Source organism: Nematolebias whitei, chromosome 5, assembly GCF_014905685.2.
Source record: "Nematolebias whitei isolate Nwh7 chromosome 5, NemWhi1, whole genome shotgun sequence".
NCBI lineage: Eukaryota > Metazoa > Chordata > Actinopteri > Cyprinodontiformes > Rivulidae > Nematolebias > Nematolebias whitei.
Genome location: NC_056502.1, coordinates 20,929,341 through 20,947,801, shown reverse-complemented (window position 1 = coordinate 20,947,801; position 18,461 = coordinate 20,929,341). Strand labels below are relative to the sequence as shown.

Below are 18,461 nucleotides of genomic sequence, written 5' to 3'. Positions count from 1 at the left end.
GTAAGATATTAACTGTTTATAAACTTTTCCCAGTACCCCATTGCAAAAGATCTGAAGTCTGACTTTAATGTAAAAACTCAAATTATCAGTCAATCAGTCATCAAGGCAGGATGACTCAGAGTACCTCTGAGCTTCATGATACACAGGTTTTAGGACCAAACAGTTAGCTCTACAGTTTTAACTATGTCACTGAGCAGTCTGGGCTCCAGGTGCCTATTTTATGTCCCAAAAAAAAAAAAAAGGCAATAAGGCTTCTGCATTCAGTCCCAGGCTTCAGACAAAGCCCAACTGCTTTGTTCGGTCAGTTTGAACACTGACACGCAGCTCTCCAGTTACATTTTCATCAGTCCAATACAGACGAGCGTCCTCTCCCAGAATCCTTTCCAGTGCAACCGTTTCCCCCTCGGTCCGATGCTGAAAGAGGACCACTTCCTCCACAGTGCTACAGTACATGAACAGGATAATATACACCTGCAAACACATCCAAACAATTCATCCTGCTTTTAAGTTACGTGGCATTCCTCCAAGAGATATGGCACTAAGTTTTCAAGAGGAAACATCGGCGTTTAGCAAATTCCTCCAGATATATATAAAAAAAAAAAAACAGTCATAACAGCAGATATGGAACCATAGTTCTTTGGTTAGCCCTGACTCATATTGATGTAAATATCAATGTTTAATAACAGTAGTACATTCTTATTCTTCAAATCCCAGATCACTTCATTATGAGCCTCAGAGAGGGGGATGCACTGTCATACAAAAATATTATATATAATCTTTAAAACCAATGTAAGAAAATGTGGGAATAATACTCCATTCCCAGTTACAAGTTAAGCCTATAAAATACAGCTGTATAGAAAACTCATGTGCATAGTGATTTTTTTTTTCTTTCAGTGATCAATAACTAGAAAATACTTCATTTAAATGCGCAGGTAAGATGTGCCTTCAAAAAGCAACCACACCAAGAGAACAAACAGGATCAGAGGCGTTTGGAGTGGTCAGAATCTGAGGACCACTTCTGGGTTCCTGCTGTTCCACAGGACAAACAAAAACAACAGTTCTTCTTTGGGCCCTATCTGATGACAGTCTGAAGTTCTGTGTCCATCGACGGTGGTCCTCTGCTGAGCCGGGAGGGCTTCACAAACACACCGTGGCCTGGGGGGCAGCGGAAGTACACTCTGCCCTGGACGGTCCCGTTGTGCTTACCTAAAGGAGGACCAGGCAAAACTGATTTAATGAGATAATTCCATAATTTAGTCTAATTTAGAATATGTAGATATAAAAAAAAAAACGTAAACAGATACTGAATTTGATCTCTTTTTAAATTGTCTTTTATTGCTCAACCTCTTGGCATCTTAAGTTAGTTCTTGTGTTGAAAAAGTACTACACATTAGTCCCTCGCTACTTCGTGGTTCGACTTTTGCAGACTCGCTCTTTTGCCGTTTTTCAACGATTGTCAACTTTAATATTACTCACGTGATTGGGATGGTATGGGATAAAAAGTTAACGAAAACAAAACTTCGGACAGGCGCTGCCATTTTCTTTCAATAAGCCTGCACTATAACGCCAGTCAAAAAAACAAAAACAAAAAAACTACACTACCCAGAAGCCAACAGTGCATCCAGCCGCTGTTTTCTGCTGGAATGGAGGGAAAGTTTTGATCCGAGCCGAACCCGACTAAAAAGGTTGGTCTTTATTCATAGTGACTTCAGCGTTCAGTGGATGCAGAGAGCCAATCAGAACCGGACCAGAACTACTTCCAGCCTCATGGGTCAATCAGAGCGCAGCTTGCTGGCCCAGGGAGCCTCTTGAGCAGGAAGGTGTCCAGTGTCTTCTCTGGAGCTCACCCAGACCTTTTTTAAATCTGGATTCCTCTGGATTATCTGGATTCCTCTGGATTATTTGGATTCCTCTGGATTATTTGGACTCTATCGAAACCATTGTGTGGTTTTATGCTGGCCCTCCGAAGGTCCGGCTCTCTCCAAAAGTGTCTAGTCTCAACAGCTGCAGAGAATCGATCAGAACCAGACCAGAACCGGACCAAGGCTGGTGAGTACTCATATTAAATGATGCAGTAAATTTTGCAAAACTCTTTGGATCTACATGATCCACGTAAATTACATAATTTAGTTTGAAATCGTCAAATTTTGCTGAAAAGCGACAAGTTTGAAGGCAAGACATATACATATGTTGTTAAAATTACGGTGATTTAAGAATTTAGAACATTGCCAGAGTGTGGGAAGCGTTTATAAATACTAAAATAAATGTAGCGCTCCTACTTAGAGGTTTTTCCCATCGCGGGGGTGTGTGGAACGTAACCCCAATAATCGAGGGACTACTGTAAACGTAAAGCTGAGTGCAGTTCTGATGACTGGGCTGACAGTCAGGTGCATGCTGGGTAATCCAGTCATGTGGGTTTGGTTCTACGAGTGTCTACACTCGGCAGTAAACTTCGTCTTGAAAACCAGAACATGTAAGTTACAGCATGAGCTCATGGCTAAAGAACTTCAGTAATGTTTCTGAAAAGTCCACAGTTACATTAAAAAAACACAATAAAATTTCTTATGTTTTCAAAAACTCTTCTAAAATATGTCAATATTATATCAGGAACGTGTATAAAAAGTAAATAAATTGCAAATAACCTGTATTTTCAATTTAACTATAAGTCTATAGTTTTGGTCTACTAAAAACAAAACTGTTTAAAGTAATAGTTCCGATCTTTTGAAGTGGAGTTCTGTGGAAGGATTATGAACAACGAGTGTCTTACATGTTGTACATAACTCTTTGAATGTCCTTAGTTTGGAATTAAGAGTTTAATTTTGACCAGATTGACAAGCAAATGTCTAGTCCAAGTACAGCCAAGACCAAAGTGGATTACTCTTCTCTTTAAACAATGTTAATCTAAAAAAAAAAAAAAAAAAAAAAAAAAAAAACCACATTATTTTATAAATCTTTACACGTATTATTTACACAGAGTTCTGTGGTGATTTGCAAGTGCAAACTGAGGCACCAGCAGCTAGCTGTATCATGTCCGATGCAGCCTGAGGCACTTCAGGAAAGAAAGTGGTATTTTTGCCTAAATAATTTTGTAAAGTTTTAATAAACTGCTATAAAATTGTTGAGACTGGAGTTGTTTTAGGACAACTGCCATTTTGGTTTTGGCCCATCTCTGACCAGCTGTTAACTAATCAGTCAGGTCAGAGTTCATTTGATTTCTCCAAAGTTGTTCATGGCGCCATCTACAACAGGTAAGATGTTGATTGCTCATGACTTTTCCCACAGAAACCCACGTGAAAGTATTTGAATTATGGATTAAAAATGGGACTCACCCACTGCTATATCCAGCTTCACACCAACCCAAATCCCCTTCGCAAACTCCACTCCTCCCACGTAGTACACCGTCCCTCTCCTCTTCCCCACCCACACCTGTTCCCCAGGTGCCATCCAGTCAGGAAGCTGAGCTACAGGGGTGCTTTCATCCCCACTGGAGTCCCCAGAGGGCTCGGCACTGCTGGGGTTGGGACTTGGGCAGGGACTCCCATGGGGCAGGTCTCCCTGAGCCGGCTCCTGGATTGGAGGTTCTCCTCCCGCTCTCTGAGCTGGAACTGTTGGTAAAAGTCTGACCGGAGAGGGTGAAGCTGCAGGTAGGACTGAGACGGGGGGGCTTGTGAGGGCGGAGGCGTCAGGTGCAGAGAGTGGAGCTTTGATTGATGTGCGAGGTGGGGTTGTGTTAGCGTTGGACACAGATACACCAGCAGGATGTTCATAATCAGGACACGTCTTATTAGAAACATTAGAAGAGCGCCGACTGTCTGTGTCACACGAGTCTACGTTTTGCTGATCCTTCTGGTGGTTTGTGGAGACTTTCAGCTCTTCCTGTCCCCATCCTTCAGAAAAACGTGCTAAATCGCCCTCTTCTATACTGTCATCAGCACCTTTAAAGTCAGTAAACTCCTGGCTGGTGCTCAGAATACAACTGTGAGGAGATGAGCGCTGCTCCTCTGTGCAATGAGGAATACTGACAGGTGAGGAGTGGAGGAGGTGGCTATGAGCTGAAGGAGGTGGCTGCTGTGCGTCTGTCCAATCGTTTTTGGTCTGGGTGCAGCCCCTTCCAGCGGGACTGCTGAGAGGGTCGCTGGACTCTCTGGAGGTACAGCTCAGGTGCTCGGAGCTCTCACTGGCGCTGAAAGGGATGTCGGACAGCGTGGCGTTTGAGGCACTGTGGGAAAAGTAGCCGCTGGTGCAGCTGCTGGCCGTCGGGCTTCGGGACACCTCTCTTTCTCGGCTCCCGCCTCCGCACCGGCTTCCCCTCAGGTCCGAACGAAACTCGTCCCGATTCTCCAGAGCGGCGTTGTAGATGTCAAAGTTCGCAAAGTCCTCGGCGATGTAAGTCTGGAAGCTGCTTCGGTCCTGAGGCCCCCTGTTTGGGTCCAGAGTCTTGTTAACGTCGGTCTCCTCGTCTTCAGAGTCGCGCTGAGCAAAACAAGAGCAGCAAGACAAACATGAGCTCTGACATATGTAGTGTTGAAGAAAACAAACATTTATTGTACAATTTAAAGAGAGCTGAGAGGAATGGTCAGATGGGATGATGGGGTGTGAACATAATGTAGGACCTTTGTGGAACATTTGTCTTTGTTTCGTCTCTGCCAGAAGTTCTACTAATCTGAGAATTTCTCTACGGACTCAACCAAGAAACATAAAAACAACATGAACTCATGAGTGCAGGTCCAGGCACTCCAAGCATAGGCAAGGCTCTTTTTTACTGTTAATTGTGTCTGTAGGAGGATTTACTGAACACTTTTATGAAATACTCGAATTCAGCCAGCAGGGGTCGCCCTAGTGTTTTGAAACTATCAATAGTTTTTGGGCTTTGAGCTTCTGTGAAGATGAAACAAACTTTTTCCTTGTGGACAGTTTTTGAAAACTTTATGATCTATGGATGTATACATGCTGTATACATTCATTTTCTTTGAGAAAAAAAATGGCAGAAAAGGCTAAATATTTCAAAAAGCTAAATTAAAGTTGCTCCAATACCAAAAGTCACAGCAGGATTGTCCTGAACGAGCTGAACATTTTGATTTACGATTTGTTAGAATAGCTTGAAAACTGCAGGACGAGAGTCATGTCGAAAAAAGGATTGAAGAAAAAAGGATCCCAATAGTGTGAATGCTTCATAAACATTCACAGAATAAAAAGTTCTGATAATTCCTACATGGGCTCAAACGCAGCCTTGAGCTCAGCTGACAGACTGAACATCCACAATCTGGACAAATACAGATTTCTACTCAACGACACGTAATGCTTGAGAAGTGATGCGACACAGAACAGGTGAGGGTCTGAATCTGTGAGTGTGAATCTGTCATGAGTAACGTGCCAGTGTGTGTGTGTGTGTGTGTGTGTGTGACACTGGTGTTTGTGCAGCACTTACAGCAGTGTGTGGCAGTGTGTGGCTGAGCTGCCTGCTGATGGGGGTGGAAGGCTTGCAGTGGCCCTCGCTGCCTGCCCTGGGTCGGCGCCAGGAGCAGGGAGGGGGGAGCAGTGCAGGGCTGTCCACACAAGAGCGCATGCTCTGCAGATGGGTCAGAACAACAGCGTTCACACGCAGCATGCACGGAGCGGGGCAGGCTGGTTACACAGTTAGTGCCATGCAGTCTCATAAACACGGTGCTCGTAAGGGTCAGACATGATGCACACACAAGACTGGGCCAAAACCACAGGAATGAGGGAGGCTGAACACTTCTGCACGGTGCTGCAGCTTCCTTTAGCTCTTTTGTTGTTACTTTTGGCTCAGTTCAAGAAACAAAAATCACATTGTTAGTTGAAACGGTCAGAACAGCCACAAGTTATTTGGGAATTTAAATTCTTGCAAAGAAAACCAGGTTTGAATGGTTCTGGAGATCTCTCAGCCGAGGCGTGTTTTCAGGTCTGCACAGTCTGGTAAATAAAATCTAGACTATTTTTTAATGAATGCCATTTTATTAATTTATTTGAATGCAACTTAATGTGGTAAAAATGAGCACATGGAACTGTGCAGTGAATTTAACGACACAAAGAACTAAACAAGAAAAGAATCAGGCACTTCCTGCTTGAGAAAAGCTCATTTAGCTCGTCCCTCCTCACCTCTTGTCCCAGCAGCGGCCGGGCCTCCAGGACTTTCTTCACCTTGTTCTCCTCTTTGACAGGAAGCAACGACTTGAGGAATTTCGGTGGCTGCGGGGAGAGGACTTTGAAAGGACTGGCGATGAAAAAGTTTGGGCTCTCTGGAACCGAGCCTGCATGGAAACATTAGATGATAAGCAGAGTCATAGAATCTGTCTAAATGCGGTGCAGCTGCTAGTCCAGATGTGTATGGATTACCTGGATGCTCCTTGTTTTTGATGGGCGTGGTGCACAGGGGGCCATCCTGGGAGGGGCAGGTAAAGTCCACATGGTCACAGGGGTCCTGAAGAACAGTGCATATAGTCTCGGTAAGGTTCACGACGTTTAAATACATGTACAAAAAAATAATAACTTAAATAATAACTAATAACTTTTTTCAGCTACTTTCAGCTGTTTTACACTCCTTTTAGATAATTTCTGCTAACTACAACACTTTTTTTGCTTTTTCCAACTTCTTTCTGCTAATTTCATTTTTTTTTATTTTTTTTTTTTTAGAAAATTTCCACTTTTGTGCTCATTTCTACATTTTTCAGATTAATTAACTCTTCATGCTAATTTCAGCTTGTTATGCTCCTTTCAGCTTTTTTCTGATAGTTTCAGCTTTTCAGCTACTTTTTAGCTGTTTTAGGGCTAAATTTAGCTTTTTCAGCTAAGTACACATATTTTGAGCTCATTTCACTTCCTTCTGGTAGTTTAAGCTTCTTTCTGCCTTTCAAGCTAATTTTCAGCTATTTTTATAGCTAAGTTCACATTTTTTTGGCTAATTTAATAATTTTGTGTTCCTTTTTATTTATTTAAACCTTATTCAGCAAATATGTGTCCTTTCTGCTTTATTCTACATGTTGTGTGATCTTTTTAACCTAACTTGTAGAGAAACGTGACCAGGAGTCAAACCAAACCTGATGCGTCCTGCTCTCTTCATCCTCCGTCAGGTCTGATCTGCTACACGACGACTGCACACAGAAACAAACATAGCTTTCAGACTTTACAATTTAATGAGTATTTGTACAAAAACAGGTGAGAGGTGTTTGAATTACCTGCTGGACGTTTGGTGTGCTGACACTCCTTCTCAAATGTTTCCCCCTAGCAGCGAGAGCTTCCTTCACGGTCACAGCCTTTCAGGGGATGAGAAGAACCCAAAAGTCAGGACTCAACCAAACCTCTGACTTTTTATGCTTTTCTGAGACGAAATTAATTCAGGAAAAACTAGCAGCAAAAACTCAACTGGCCAACAAACGATCCATGACCTTACGCTGAGAGTTAGGAGGTAGATGCAGTTTCAACATTTGATTTAGGGGTGGTTCACAATTTTCTAAACTTTCAGAAGCGTTCAATTTGTACACTTTTGTATATGCCCAGTTTGACTGGCGTGCTGCCATTCTCCCGCATGGCAAACACCGACGCACCACCTCATGCGCGGTGAGCTCAGGTGTGGAGCAGCATTCCCAACAGAGCGAGCAGCGGCTCAGCTGTGAACCCCGCTTCGCCCCAAAGCGCTCAGAGCAGACACACACTGGAATGAGCCACGCATACACATCCTGAACCGCACCCCCGACCTCCCCGGGACTTTAGTACCACATTTTCTGGTGTATAAGTCACAGTTTTTTGCATAATTTGCACGCCCTGCGACTTATAGGCCGAAGCAACATATTTATGGATTTTTTCCCATATTTATAAACCAATTTTTTGGCTGAGATATGATTATTTTCATTCATTCTGACAAAAAAAAAAAGAGCAGTACCATTTTCAGCCACTTGATGGCAGCAGAGTAGTAATAATTCAAAAAAGTTCAAGACAAAAACAACTGGATTTTATTTATTATACTTTATACTTTTTTGTTTTTGTCTTGAATTTTTTTTTAATTGACCATGTCCTGGATGACTGAGAATCTTCACCAGCTATTAATGACTCAATCAGCCTGCCATAAACTCCCCACCTTCATTTTGCTCGCTGCTTGGAACTGTCAAAACAGCTGCTCCGCCGCGGCAAAATGCAGCTGACTTGACCATTAAAGCGCATTTATTAAGAAACGCTAGACCGACACAAACCTTTGCTATAATTTCGAGCAAACAAATAATTGTTTAGGTGCTTTTCTTGTGAAATTTCGAAGAAACGAGCTGCGTTCATGGATCATCATTTAGCAGTTTCGTTCTTGTAACGTCATTACCATGTGACCTGTAGCGGACGGCTGAAAACTGACGTCTTGCTCAAATCTCAGAAACAGGTGGATAAGGCAGAGCTCTGCCTTTTCGACGCAACGTGTCATGTAGTTTGTACTGTCTGACCTGTCGCAGCCTCTCCAGACTCAGGATGTTCTCCACCTCCAGAACTCCTCGGGTGTACTTCTCTATGTAGGTCTCTCCATCCTGAGTCTCCTCGCTGTCCCCGCGAGCCGCCATGAGGGCCAAGGTTTCCCTCTCCTCCGGCTCCTCGGAGGCCTGGACAGAAGAGCGGGAGGATGAAGACAAACTCCGACGCGTGGACACTCCGGTTCGCAAGGGAACTTTGTAGAACGTCACGCTGAACCTTTGGTATGTTGGAAACGATCTCGTAAATCACTGCGCAGGAGTAAAGCGTGTTCTTCAAGGACATCCTCCTCTTGAGGCTCTGAGTGAAACTCTGAGTAAAATGAAAAGAAAATCACGTCCATGAGTAAAACACGACCCGCTGCCGTCAGCCCGCGCCTTTAATTTTTAACCTGTTTGTTGTAGATGTTGACGGCGATCCTCTTGCGGAGCACCAGCTCCATGGAGGCAGGGTGGCTGAGCTGCACCGTGGCTTTAATAATCAGGTAGATCCGTTCGTTCGCCGACGTGACCCGGTTCAGATACACAGAATCGTGAATGGACGAGTCCCAGGAGCACACGGCTAACACCTGGGGGGTTAAGGTAAAGTCCGTCTGTCTTACGTCCCCGATTCCAACAAATCGATGTGAAATGTAAATAAAAACAGAATCCAATGATTTGCAAATCTCTTAAACTCATATTTTATTTACAGTAGAACACAGTCGACATAATAAATGCTTCAATTAGGTAATTGTTCAACTTTATGAAAAAATGTAAGGCAATTTTAAACATCTCAAATAAGTTGGGACAGGGGCAGGAAAAGGCTGTAAGAATAAGTGGTACTAATAAACAAGAGCCGGAGGAACATTTTATAAATAACTAGATTAAGTAGCAGCAGGTGAGTAGGAGGACAGGGCACAGAAAGAGAAGCTGAATCTGTCAGAAGTAAAGATGGGCGGGGCTTCAACAGTCTGTAGCAAACAGCGTCTAAAGATGGTGGAACAATGTCAGAGTAATGTTCCTGAATGAAAACTCGTGAAGACTTTGGATATCCCACAATATACAGCTCGTCTAAACAATTCAAGAACTTAGCGAAATCTTTGAGGTCAAAGGAAGAGGTTGAAAGTTTATATTTGATGCCTGTACTCTTCAGGCCCTCAGGGGCCACAGCCATAAAAACAGGTCTGATCCTGTTTTGGGCATCACTGCATGGGCTGAGGGACACGTCCACAAATCATCTGTAATCCACGGACACCACTACCTCTGTGCTAAAGAGGAGAGGGATTATCCTGCCTGCTCTCAGCACAGTTTAAAATCCTGCCTCTCTCATGGTATAGGGGTGCATTAGTGCATACGTACAGTATATACATGTATATGTATGCTTAAATGTGTATATATGTATACATATACTGTATATAGGTTAATCATGAATTAAGTACTCCCTACCACTGTACATTGTCTTTTTCCAAATTTGTGTATTCTGCTTATTTTTTGATTATTTCACGTTTTTTCTGTACAATTAAAACACGTTACTGGACGCCTCGAATTTCTCCCCGACCGACCGACTGATCTCTCCATCCATCCATCTCTCCATCCATCCATCTCTCCATCCATCTCTCCATCCATTTCTCCATCCATCCATCCATCCATCTCTCCATCCATCCATCCAGCCATCTCTGCATCAATCCATCCATCCAGCCATCTCTGCATCCATCCATCCATCCATCCACCAAATCCATCCGTCCATCCGTCCGTCCATCCATCCATCCAGTCCTTGCATGGGCAGCTTACACATCTGGAAAGGCACCATTAATGCAGAAAAGTAGATACCAATTTTAGAGCAACATGTGTTCCCATCCAGATGATATATTTCAGCAAGATAACACTTAACTCTGACTGCATTCATTGCAGAAGTGTTGCTTTGTAGAAAAAGAGTCCAGGTGCTGAACATGCTCTCCTGACTGACTTAAAACATGTGGTGCATCATGAAATAAAAAATGAACATCTAGGATCCTGCATCAGACAAGTACGGGACAACTTTCTCCTCATAAACCTCCAGCAGCTGCTCTCTTCAGGTCTCAGATGTTTACAGACTGTTGTAGAGTAGAAGCTTCTCAAACATAAACACAACCCCGTCACAACTTTTTGAGATGTATTCCAAAATTACCATATTTTTCTTAAAAACTGTGCAGTTTCTGAAACATTTGATTTGTTTACTATGTTCCACTGTGAATAAAATATGGGTTTATGGGATTTGCACATCATAGCATCGTTACTGACATTTTATGCCATCATCTTAACTTTGTAGGAATTGAGGTTGTAACATTTCTAACCTGCACATTTTATACATCTTAATACATCTTTTTTATAGAGACAAGAACTTCTACAGCATGCAGCTTTTAACCTTAAAATCTAAACTGAAACAACGGCCTCAAACAGTTTTGGTTTGGAAGTTGTGTTTTTTAGGTGGTTTTTTTTAAGAAAGGTAAGTGATACTATTTCTTGGTGAGTCTACTGCTCTGTTTTTTTTTTAAATAAATGTAAAAAAAACCAAAGGACGGAATTCTGGTAAACCCAACAGGTTCACGTTTTTATAAATGTTTTTAATGTTAAAAGGACTTAACTCTGTAGTTCTATTTATGGCCACAGGAGGGCAGTACAGTCACAGCTCACCTCCTCTTCGCTGTGTCTGATGATTGGCAGGTAGAAGAACTGACTGCCGTGCTCTTTGGGCAGGATGGAGTTCATCCCTGCGGTGTGGGGTCCGGTCAGCTGCTCGTTCACCGTCAGATTATCGGCTGGCAGCATCAAAAACAGACTGTTAGTATTCCTGAAAACCAAACAGAAGAACTTGAGAAGACAAGCTTCAGCGCACCGTTTAAGTCCAAGAAGAGGACGGGAATGTGAGCTTCCATCCCTGCAGGTGGAGTCCTACAAACAGATCAGTGACGTTAACGGGGATGAATGTTAGACGTGGTTGTGATGTTTTCCTCTTTGCTTCCTCACCAGTCTGCAGGAGCTCCGGGGATGCCGCTGCTTGGCGCCGGCACCAGTACCGCGTTTCTCTCCTCGGTCAGGCCGACCCACTGCTCCACCAGCCGAGCTTCACGCTCAATGTCCTCCTCTGACTTTTCTGCTCACAGAGGAAGGCAAGGTTTCCGTCAACAACCCCGATAGCTTCCTTGCAGCTACGCGGGGGCTGAAGTCTCACCGTGTTTGTTGATGATTTTCTTGATTTGCTCGTCGAGGTACTCCCGGCGTTTGATCAGAGCGTCCGACCAGCGCTCCCTGAGGCAGTTCAGATCCTCTTCCTGTAAGTAAAAGATCTTATGAATGAAACTAAATTTTGAAGTCTCTGATAGTGACTCAAAATAATCTATAGATACATCCGATTATTCCCTACTGTCTGTGTCAGCCATTGTAGGAACGCTTTGTTTACATGAAGACCTTTGTCATCACTTCCTGTTCCTGCGCATGCATACAGTATATCTCAACAACTGTTCATCTCAGCGGCATGAAAGCTTTATTGCAATACATTATTAATGTTATCTTTCCACATAAAATCACAAAAATTTGAACTAAACATATGTAAAACTAATTGAGTCAGAGCCATCTTTGTGTTTGCTAATGTCATTAATCTGGGATGACTCTAAAAGTTAATGTGCTTCCAGTGAGGTTTACTGAAATCTGTCCAGTTATTTATGTTATTTTGCTAACAGGACAAACAAACAAACACACAGATACAGACAAAACATTATGGCCCTTTCGCCTCCTGCAGCGAGCAACAACTGCTTGAGAAGCTACCGTATTGTTCGTTATATAAGTCGTGGTTCTTTTGCATAATTTACATGCCCTGCGACTTATAGGCCAAAGCGACGTATTTATGGATTTTTTTTCCATATTTATAAACCAATTTTTGGCTGAGATATGACCGTTTTCATTCATTCTGAATGAACAAATTTTAACAGTAACATTTTCAGCCATTAGATGGCAGCAGAGTAGTAAGGCATGCCGTTGTATCATGTAATAGATAAAAGTGGCTATCATGAGAAAATCAAAAAAGTTCAAGACAAAAACAACTGGACTTTATTTATTATACTTTACTTGATACTTTATTATTTTTGTCTTGAACTCTTTTAAATTTACCATGTCCTGGATGACTGAGAATCTTCACCAGCTATTAATGACACAATCGGTTTGCCATAACCTGCCACCTTCTCTGCTCGCTGCTTGGAGCAACTGTCAAATCAGCTTCATTTCGTTGCACCACCCTGGCGAAATGCAGCTGATTTGACCATTTAAGTGCATTTATTAAGTAAAAGTTCCACTGAGACACACCTTTGCTATAATTTCAAGCAAACAAGTAATTGTTTTAGGTGCTTTTCTTGTTAAATTTCGAAGAAACAAGCAGCGTTCCTCCTTCCTTTTTTCCTCCCCCTGCTTGCTCCCAGAACACCGAGGCAGCAAATACTTTTGAAATACAGCTGATTTGACTGTTAAAATCCTTTTATTAAGTAAACATTAGACTGACACACATCTTAGCTATAATTTCGAGCAAACAAATAATTGTTTTAGGAGGTTATCTTGTTAAATTTTAAAGAAATGCAGCAGCTGGTCCCACTGTGCGTCCACGCTTTGCAGCACCTCAGCAGCAAAACTATTTTTGAAATTCAGCTGATTTGACCCTTAAAGTGAATTTTTTAAGGAATAGTTCAACTGAGACACACCTCTGCTATAATTTCGAGCAAACAAATAATTATTTTTAAGTGTTAATCTTGTTAAATTCTTGTTAAAGTCCTCCCGTGCACGCCCCAGTGGCCACCATTTGGCAGCCAAGCGATTTTTGGCACAACACCGGCCCACATTTCCAGGTTGTCAGCGGTGACGTGTAACAAACACGACGCGTCAGTGGTGATGCATAATAGATGCAATGTATACGCCGAAACGACGTATTTATGGATTTTTTTTCACTTTATTAGACATATTTGAACTGATGCGACTTATACGACGGAAAATACGGTAATCCTGATGTTTGTTTCCAAGCTCAGAAGATTAAAAAATCAAACTTTAAAGCAGAAGTTCAGATCTTCTCAAGTAAGGCTCAACGCTATCTGGCTGTTCATATAACCTTTCTACGAACCCCCCCATCTAAAGATCTGAACCTTCCTCGAGCTCCTGACACCACTCACGCACAGCAACCACCAACCAAAGGTCCTACCTGACTGAGGCAGATCACTGCCCTGAGAGAGAGCCACAGAGAGCTTCTCGTCTGCAGCACCCCCTTCACTCATCAGACCTCCAAGTCAATCATCAGCACACTTCTCATCATGCAGAGTTCAGTACACCATGCAGCCATGCAGCGCCCTCTCTGAGGCTTATTAATATGTCTGCAGCTCTTCAGTCACAAGCAAACATTAGTGTGGAGGGCATGAGAGAGAGACTGGGGTGCAAGCTCAGCCACTCAGATGGGTTGAACTGTGTTTGTCGTCAACAGCCGTCAGAAATTGACTGGTGCAATCGATGATTACTGCGTTAAAATCATGTGCATGTGCAGCAGCTGCTGGTGAGGAAAGCACTTTATCACAAACACACAGTGAGTTTGGTTTCCTTCATGCTGCAGAATGGACTATGGGGGGGGGGGGGGGGGGCAGCAGCAGGAGGAGAGGACTTGGAGGGTACCTGATAACTATCCATGTCATCTTCTGCCTCTTTCTGACGAAGGGGGTGAGAGAACACAGTCAGAAACCAGAGCAGGCTCTGCCATGAATATGAGTGATTAAAAAAAGAAAAAAAAAACCTACCTAAAGCTTTTAATTAAAACCTTCTTTTAAAATAATTACATATATGCTCCATTTTTATGTATTAAAGGGGAAAACTAGAGAAAAAGCATCTAATAATAATTAAAAATAATAATAATCCTGCTTTTTAAAATCAGGATAGTAAGAGTGATTCACTCCTTTAGACCGGCACGGATGGATCAGTGAATAAAAATTCAAGTATCATCAGCGTAACATTATATATTTCTGACATAATGTGAGCTCGCTGTTCAAGGACAAGTATCTGTTGTCAGTCCTCTGCAAATCTCCCAGCATGTGTATCCGTGTGACTGTGTGTGTGTTTCTCAGACCTGGTAGCTGTCCAGTGGCCTCTGCAGTTTGGCGGAGCGAGCCGACACGCAGCCGATGGACACGGAGAGAACGGCCTCCGCCAGCAGAGGTAGCGTTCCCGAGTTCTGGACCGGCTTCACCCACACCTGCAGCCTTCTGGAATGACCCTGCGAGCACAAACGTGACCATCAGTTCAGCGTTTGAAGCAGTGAGTTCTCTCCTTGTTCTTCCTCTGACCTGTCGGAGTTGGAAGACGCCTCCGGTGCTGATGTCTTTTACAGGCTGCAGCTCCACAGACGTGTACTCTCCCTGCTCATTCAGCTCCTGGATGGAGACCCACAGCTCGATCCTGCGAGACACTTCGCTCCATCTTTAAAATAAACGCAACAGCGAGGATTAGAAAATGGGAAATGTTAGTAGCAGTGTGCGATCAAAAGAACAGGAGTCCCAAAGAGACAAGGAACGCCTCGGACCTGTCCCGGAGAGTCTGGGTCTTTGCCTCCAGGGCATCCAGCTCCCAGAGCTCGTGTCCGTTGCCAGCACAGCGATGACCCCACACTTCTATGGCCAAAGCTCCATCTGAGATGAACTCCAAAAACTCATCTGTCACATGCACAACAAAGTCCTGGAGACAACAAGAAGGGTCAGTGTAAAGATGATTTGAAAATTAAACTGACAAGAATCGAGACGTCAGAGACTCTTCCTGTACCTTGCAGTGATCAAACTGGACAGTGAAGTGAGCGTCTGAGCTTCGAGAGGAAGGCCTGTCAGGGCTGACCATAGGAGGAGCCACGGTGGGCTCGCTGTGCTCCCAGAAGGTGTACTGACAGAAGACAAAGTTGGACAGGTTGAGCGGCAGCCCCGTGGCCTCTTTGATCTTCACCTACAACAACGAGACAAACAATGATTCTCTCAGAAATAAAGACTTCTAAAGTCTTCGTTATAACCCGCCGAGAGGTGTGGGCTTTCTTACCCTGCAGCTGAGCCTTTTGTCCATGTGGACGATCTCTCCGTTGGTGTCCATGACCTCGTAGCAGCTACATTCACTGGAATTCTCTGACGAGTCGTCCGCCCAGGAAAGACGCTCAGGAACGGCTCCACTGACTCGCTGCAGCTCAACATGCAACCTGCCGGCCACCTATACACACGAGCAGAATGTTATCACTGCAAGATCCAGAAAATGTTGACTGACAGGCTGGTATCCTGTTTTTTCTTTTTAATTTTTTTTTTGCAGCCAAACTACTTCTGCATACTTTGTGCTATTTTAGCTGTCCATATATTATTTTATTCTTTTAGCTCTGTGATGGAGGGTGTCCTCCACCTCTCACACAGAGAGTGCTGGAGATAGGCACCAGCTGCCCCTGACCCGGGAAGGGGAAACAGGATAATTAGATGGATGGATGGATGGATGGGTGGATGGATGGATGGATGGATGTGGGTGGGTGGATGGGTGGAAGGACGTATGTGTAGTGAACCTGATCTGGCCCTGATCTGACCCTGATGACCTCAAATCTATCAGATGGACAGAGACTGTTATTTCATCTGATGACTTTCTTTCTTGAATTAATCAAGCAGAAAAGACAATCCTCTATAATCATTACTGTTTTACAAATGTTTGATAATCAAATTGTGTTAGTTCCATTCAATGCTTACAGGTTGAAAAAGAACTACTCATTTTATTTTACATAAACAGTAAGTAATGATTTTTATTCCTCATTCAAAGAAGAAATCAGGTTAATATGCATTTCTTGATTTTCTGTCTTCAATGAGCAAGCTGTCGTAAGTATGTGAAAGTTGAAGCTTCGGTCAACTAAATGTTTACTGAAAATGGGATGTCATGTTTTACTATTTGGAAAGATACAACAGAGTGAGGCTCCAAAAAGTCTGCTGTTTCTCCAATAATCTTTTCTGTCTGTAAAACAAATTCATTCCCTGACCTCGACTTTTGATAATACCTTACGTCAAAAACCACACCTCTTTCTGGTCCATCCACGAATCAGAAAGCTCTAAAGTAAACCCGGAAGTAAACTCATTTAAAATGTGAGAACTTCTCGGTTCTGTGAGAGAGTTGGAATCTGAGAGAGTTGGAATGGTGAAGAGTTCTGAAGAGAATTCAGGAAAATTCTAAGTGCTCAACGACCATAACGCCGCGACATCTGGCTAAGACCGCAAAGGCCGAAATCGTTGGATCACGTTGGCTAGTGAACGCCCCCCAAAGAGATGCGATCATGGCCTACGAACAGCCTGGAGCAAATAGACCCCTGACCTTACCGGACAAGACAATGTGGATCAGTGTTCCCCAGGGAACAACCATACACATTGATGATTTGACGCTCTATCACCTTGATCCGGGACAATGGGAAACAACTCTGGACGACACAGAGTACCTAAAAAACATGACTATAGACATAGATCCCGGAACCTTGGGAAAGATCCGGTTCGAGGGTACTAAAGTCGTCGACGTGGAACCATTAAACGGAGTTCTCAAGTCTCTCAGGTCCGAGAACAATAACCCAATCCAACCGATTGCCTATGCGTGGTCAAGTGCAGACACGTTGATCGTAGCCCTGCAAATGATGATACTCCTCGTGTTATGCGGGATACTCATATCCCTGTTCCGAGGCCTCCGGTCACTCCGAGTCCAACAAGATCTCCATGCAGTGCACCTCAATGTGATTATGTCTCGCGCACGCGGGTCTAAAAAGAAACAAACAAATAAACGGGACAGCGTGACTGAATCTGGCAACCAGGGTGAGGAGAAGCTGTGAAACGATGTTTCTAGATGCTTAGTCACTACTCTTGTCGGTGTTGAAACGTTGTTTAGTTGATTTTGGTATTGTTTCTGAAGGAAGAATGAATTCTGTTGTGTAGTTAAGTTAGAGACTAAGAGGCCTTTAACCATGCCAACATGCAGTTCATTCACTAAATTGCAATCTTTGCGGAGTCAATGTATATTATTGCTACCTTGAGTACCATAATCTACATTGATCTCACAACGCTTAAGCCGAACCTACTCGAACAATTCTATTCGGGGGGATAGCTAATTCTTTTTGATAAGTCTCGCCATAGACTTCCAAAACATTTATGGAAAACCAAACACCCAATCTCAAGTCGTTCGTCTAAAAGACAACAGACAATTGCACCAAACTATATTTTACCATGTAAAGCTAACTTAAACCAAGTTAGAAATGGAAAAATAGTTTGGAACACTTTTCTATAGGCATAAACCCCTGTAGTTACCCCTTTTCAGCATTCTCCACCCCTTAACTGGTAGTTGTAGCTGTTCCCAACCATAATAGCTTACACACCAGGTGCATATAGTTTAAGGCCTTATGTAAAATCCCCTTCATAAGCCCACCTTAAACCACATAATTGCATGACACATTGAACCAGAACGGCACAGGCTGGACGTCGCTGGAGACAACCTTCGCTGGAGGCGACCTGCAATCCTGACGTTGGTCTCAACTCTTCATCCAGTGGCCGCTTCTTCAGTTCAATCCAAGGGTACCCCTCTGTATGCTGATTAATCAACACTTCCAATCGCTGTGGATTTACCGTTGTGGATTATATGACTTTTCCAATGGATTACAGACTCTGTTTCCAAGGGGTTAAAGCATTGCTACAATGGAATTATCGAGACGATATGGGATTATAATCAACACAATGGAATACCAAGAACATTGTGGAATTACCTTGACTTTGTTTCCTTGCTGGATTACTTCTGACTTTGGTCTTCCTTGATGGATTACTTCTGACTTTGGTCATCCTTGCTGGATTACATCAAGCTCAAGGACACTTGAAGGTCTAAGTTCACGGTTGGAATTCATCCCCATGGACAGGTGATGATTTCCAAAGGGGGGGACTGTAGTGAACCTGATCTGGCCCTGATCTGACCCTGATGACCTCAAAT

At 43.3% G+C, this 18,461-nt stretch overlaps 1 protein-coding gene across 1 annotated transcript in view; it reads right to left on the bottom strand.

Moving 5' to 3' along the window:
- Positions 1-1,072: 1,072 nt before the first annotated feature.
- Positions 1,073-18,461, bottom strand: part of LOC119410296 (kinesin-like protein KIF13A) — a 35,383-nt gene continuing 17,994 nt past the window's right edge. Inside the window, exons 19-37 of the mRNA XM_037677209.1 lie at positions 15,525-15,689; positions 15,261-15,434; positions 15,025-15,176; positions 14,789-14,921; positions 14,572-14,718; positions 14,124-14,156; positions 11,656-11,755; positions 11,451-11,577; positions 11,320-11,375; positions 11,118-11,242; positions 8,858-9,034; positions 8,686-8,778; positions 8,445-8,597; positions 7,197-7,274; positions 7,059-7,112; positions 6,358-6,442; positions 6,121-6,272; positions 3,330-4,473; positions 1,073-1,206 (exon numbers count right to left, since the gene is read on the bottom strand). Coding sequence (XP_037533137.1) covers positions 1,073-1,206; positions 3,330-4,473; positions 6,121-6,272; positions 6,358-6,442; positions 7,059-7,112; positions 7,197-7,274; positions 8,445-8,597; positions 8,686-8,778; positions 8,858-9,034; positions 11,118-11,242; positions 11,320-11,375; positions 11,451-11,577; positions 11,656-11,755; positions 14,124-14,156; positions 14,572-14,718; positions 14,789-14,921; positions 15,025-15,176; positions 15,261-15,434; positions 15,525-15,689 — 3,282 coding nt within the window. The remainder of the gene's footprint in view (positions 1,207-3,329; positions 4,474-6,120; positions 6,273-6,357; positions 6,443-7,058; positions 7,113-7,196; positions 7,275-8,444; positions 8,598-8,685; positions 8,779-8,857; positions 9,035-11,117; positions 11,243-11,319; positions 11,376-11,450; positions 11,578-11,655; positions 11,756-14,123; positions 14,157-14,571; positions 14,719-14,788; positions 14,922-15,024; positions 15,177-15,260; positions 15,435-15,524; positions 15,690-18,461) is intronic.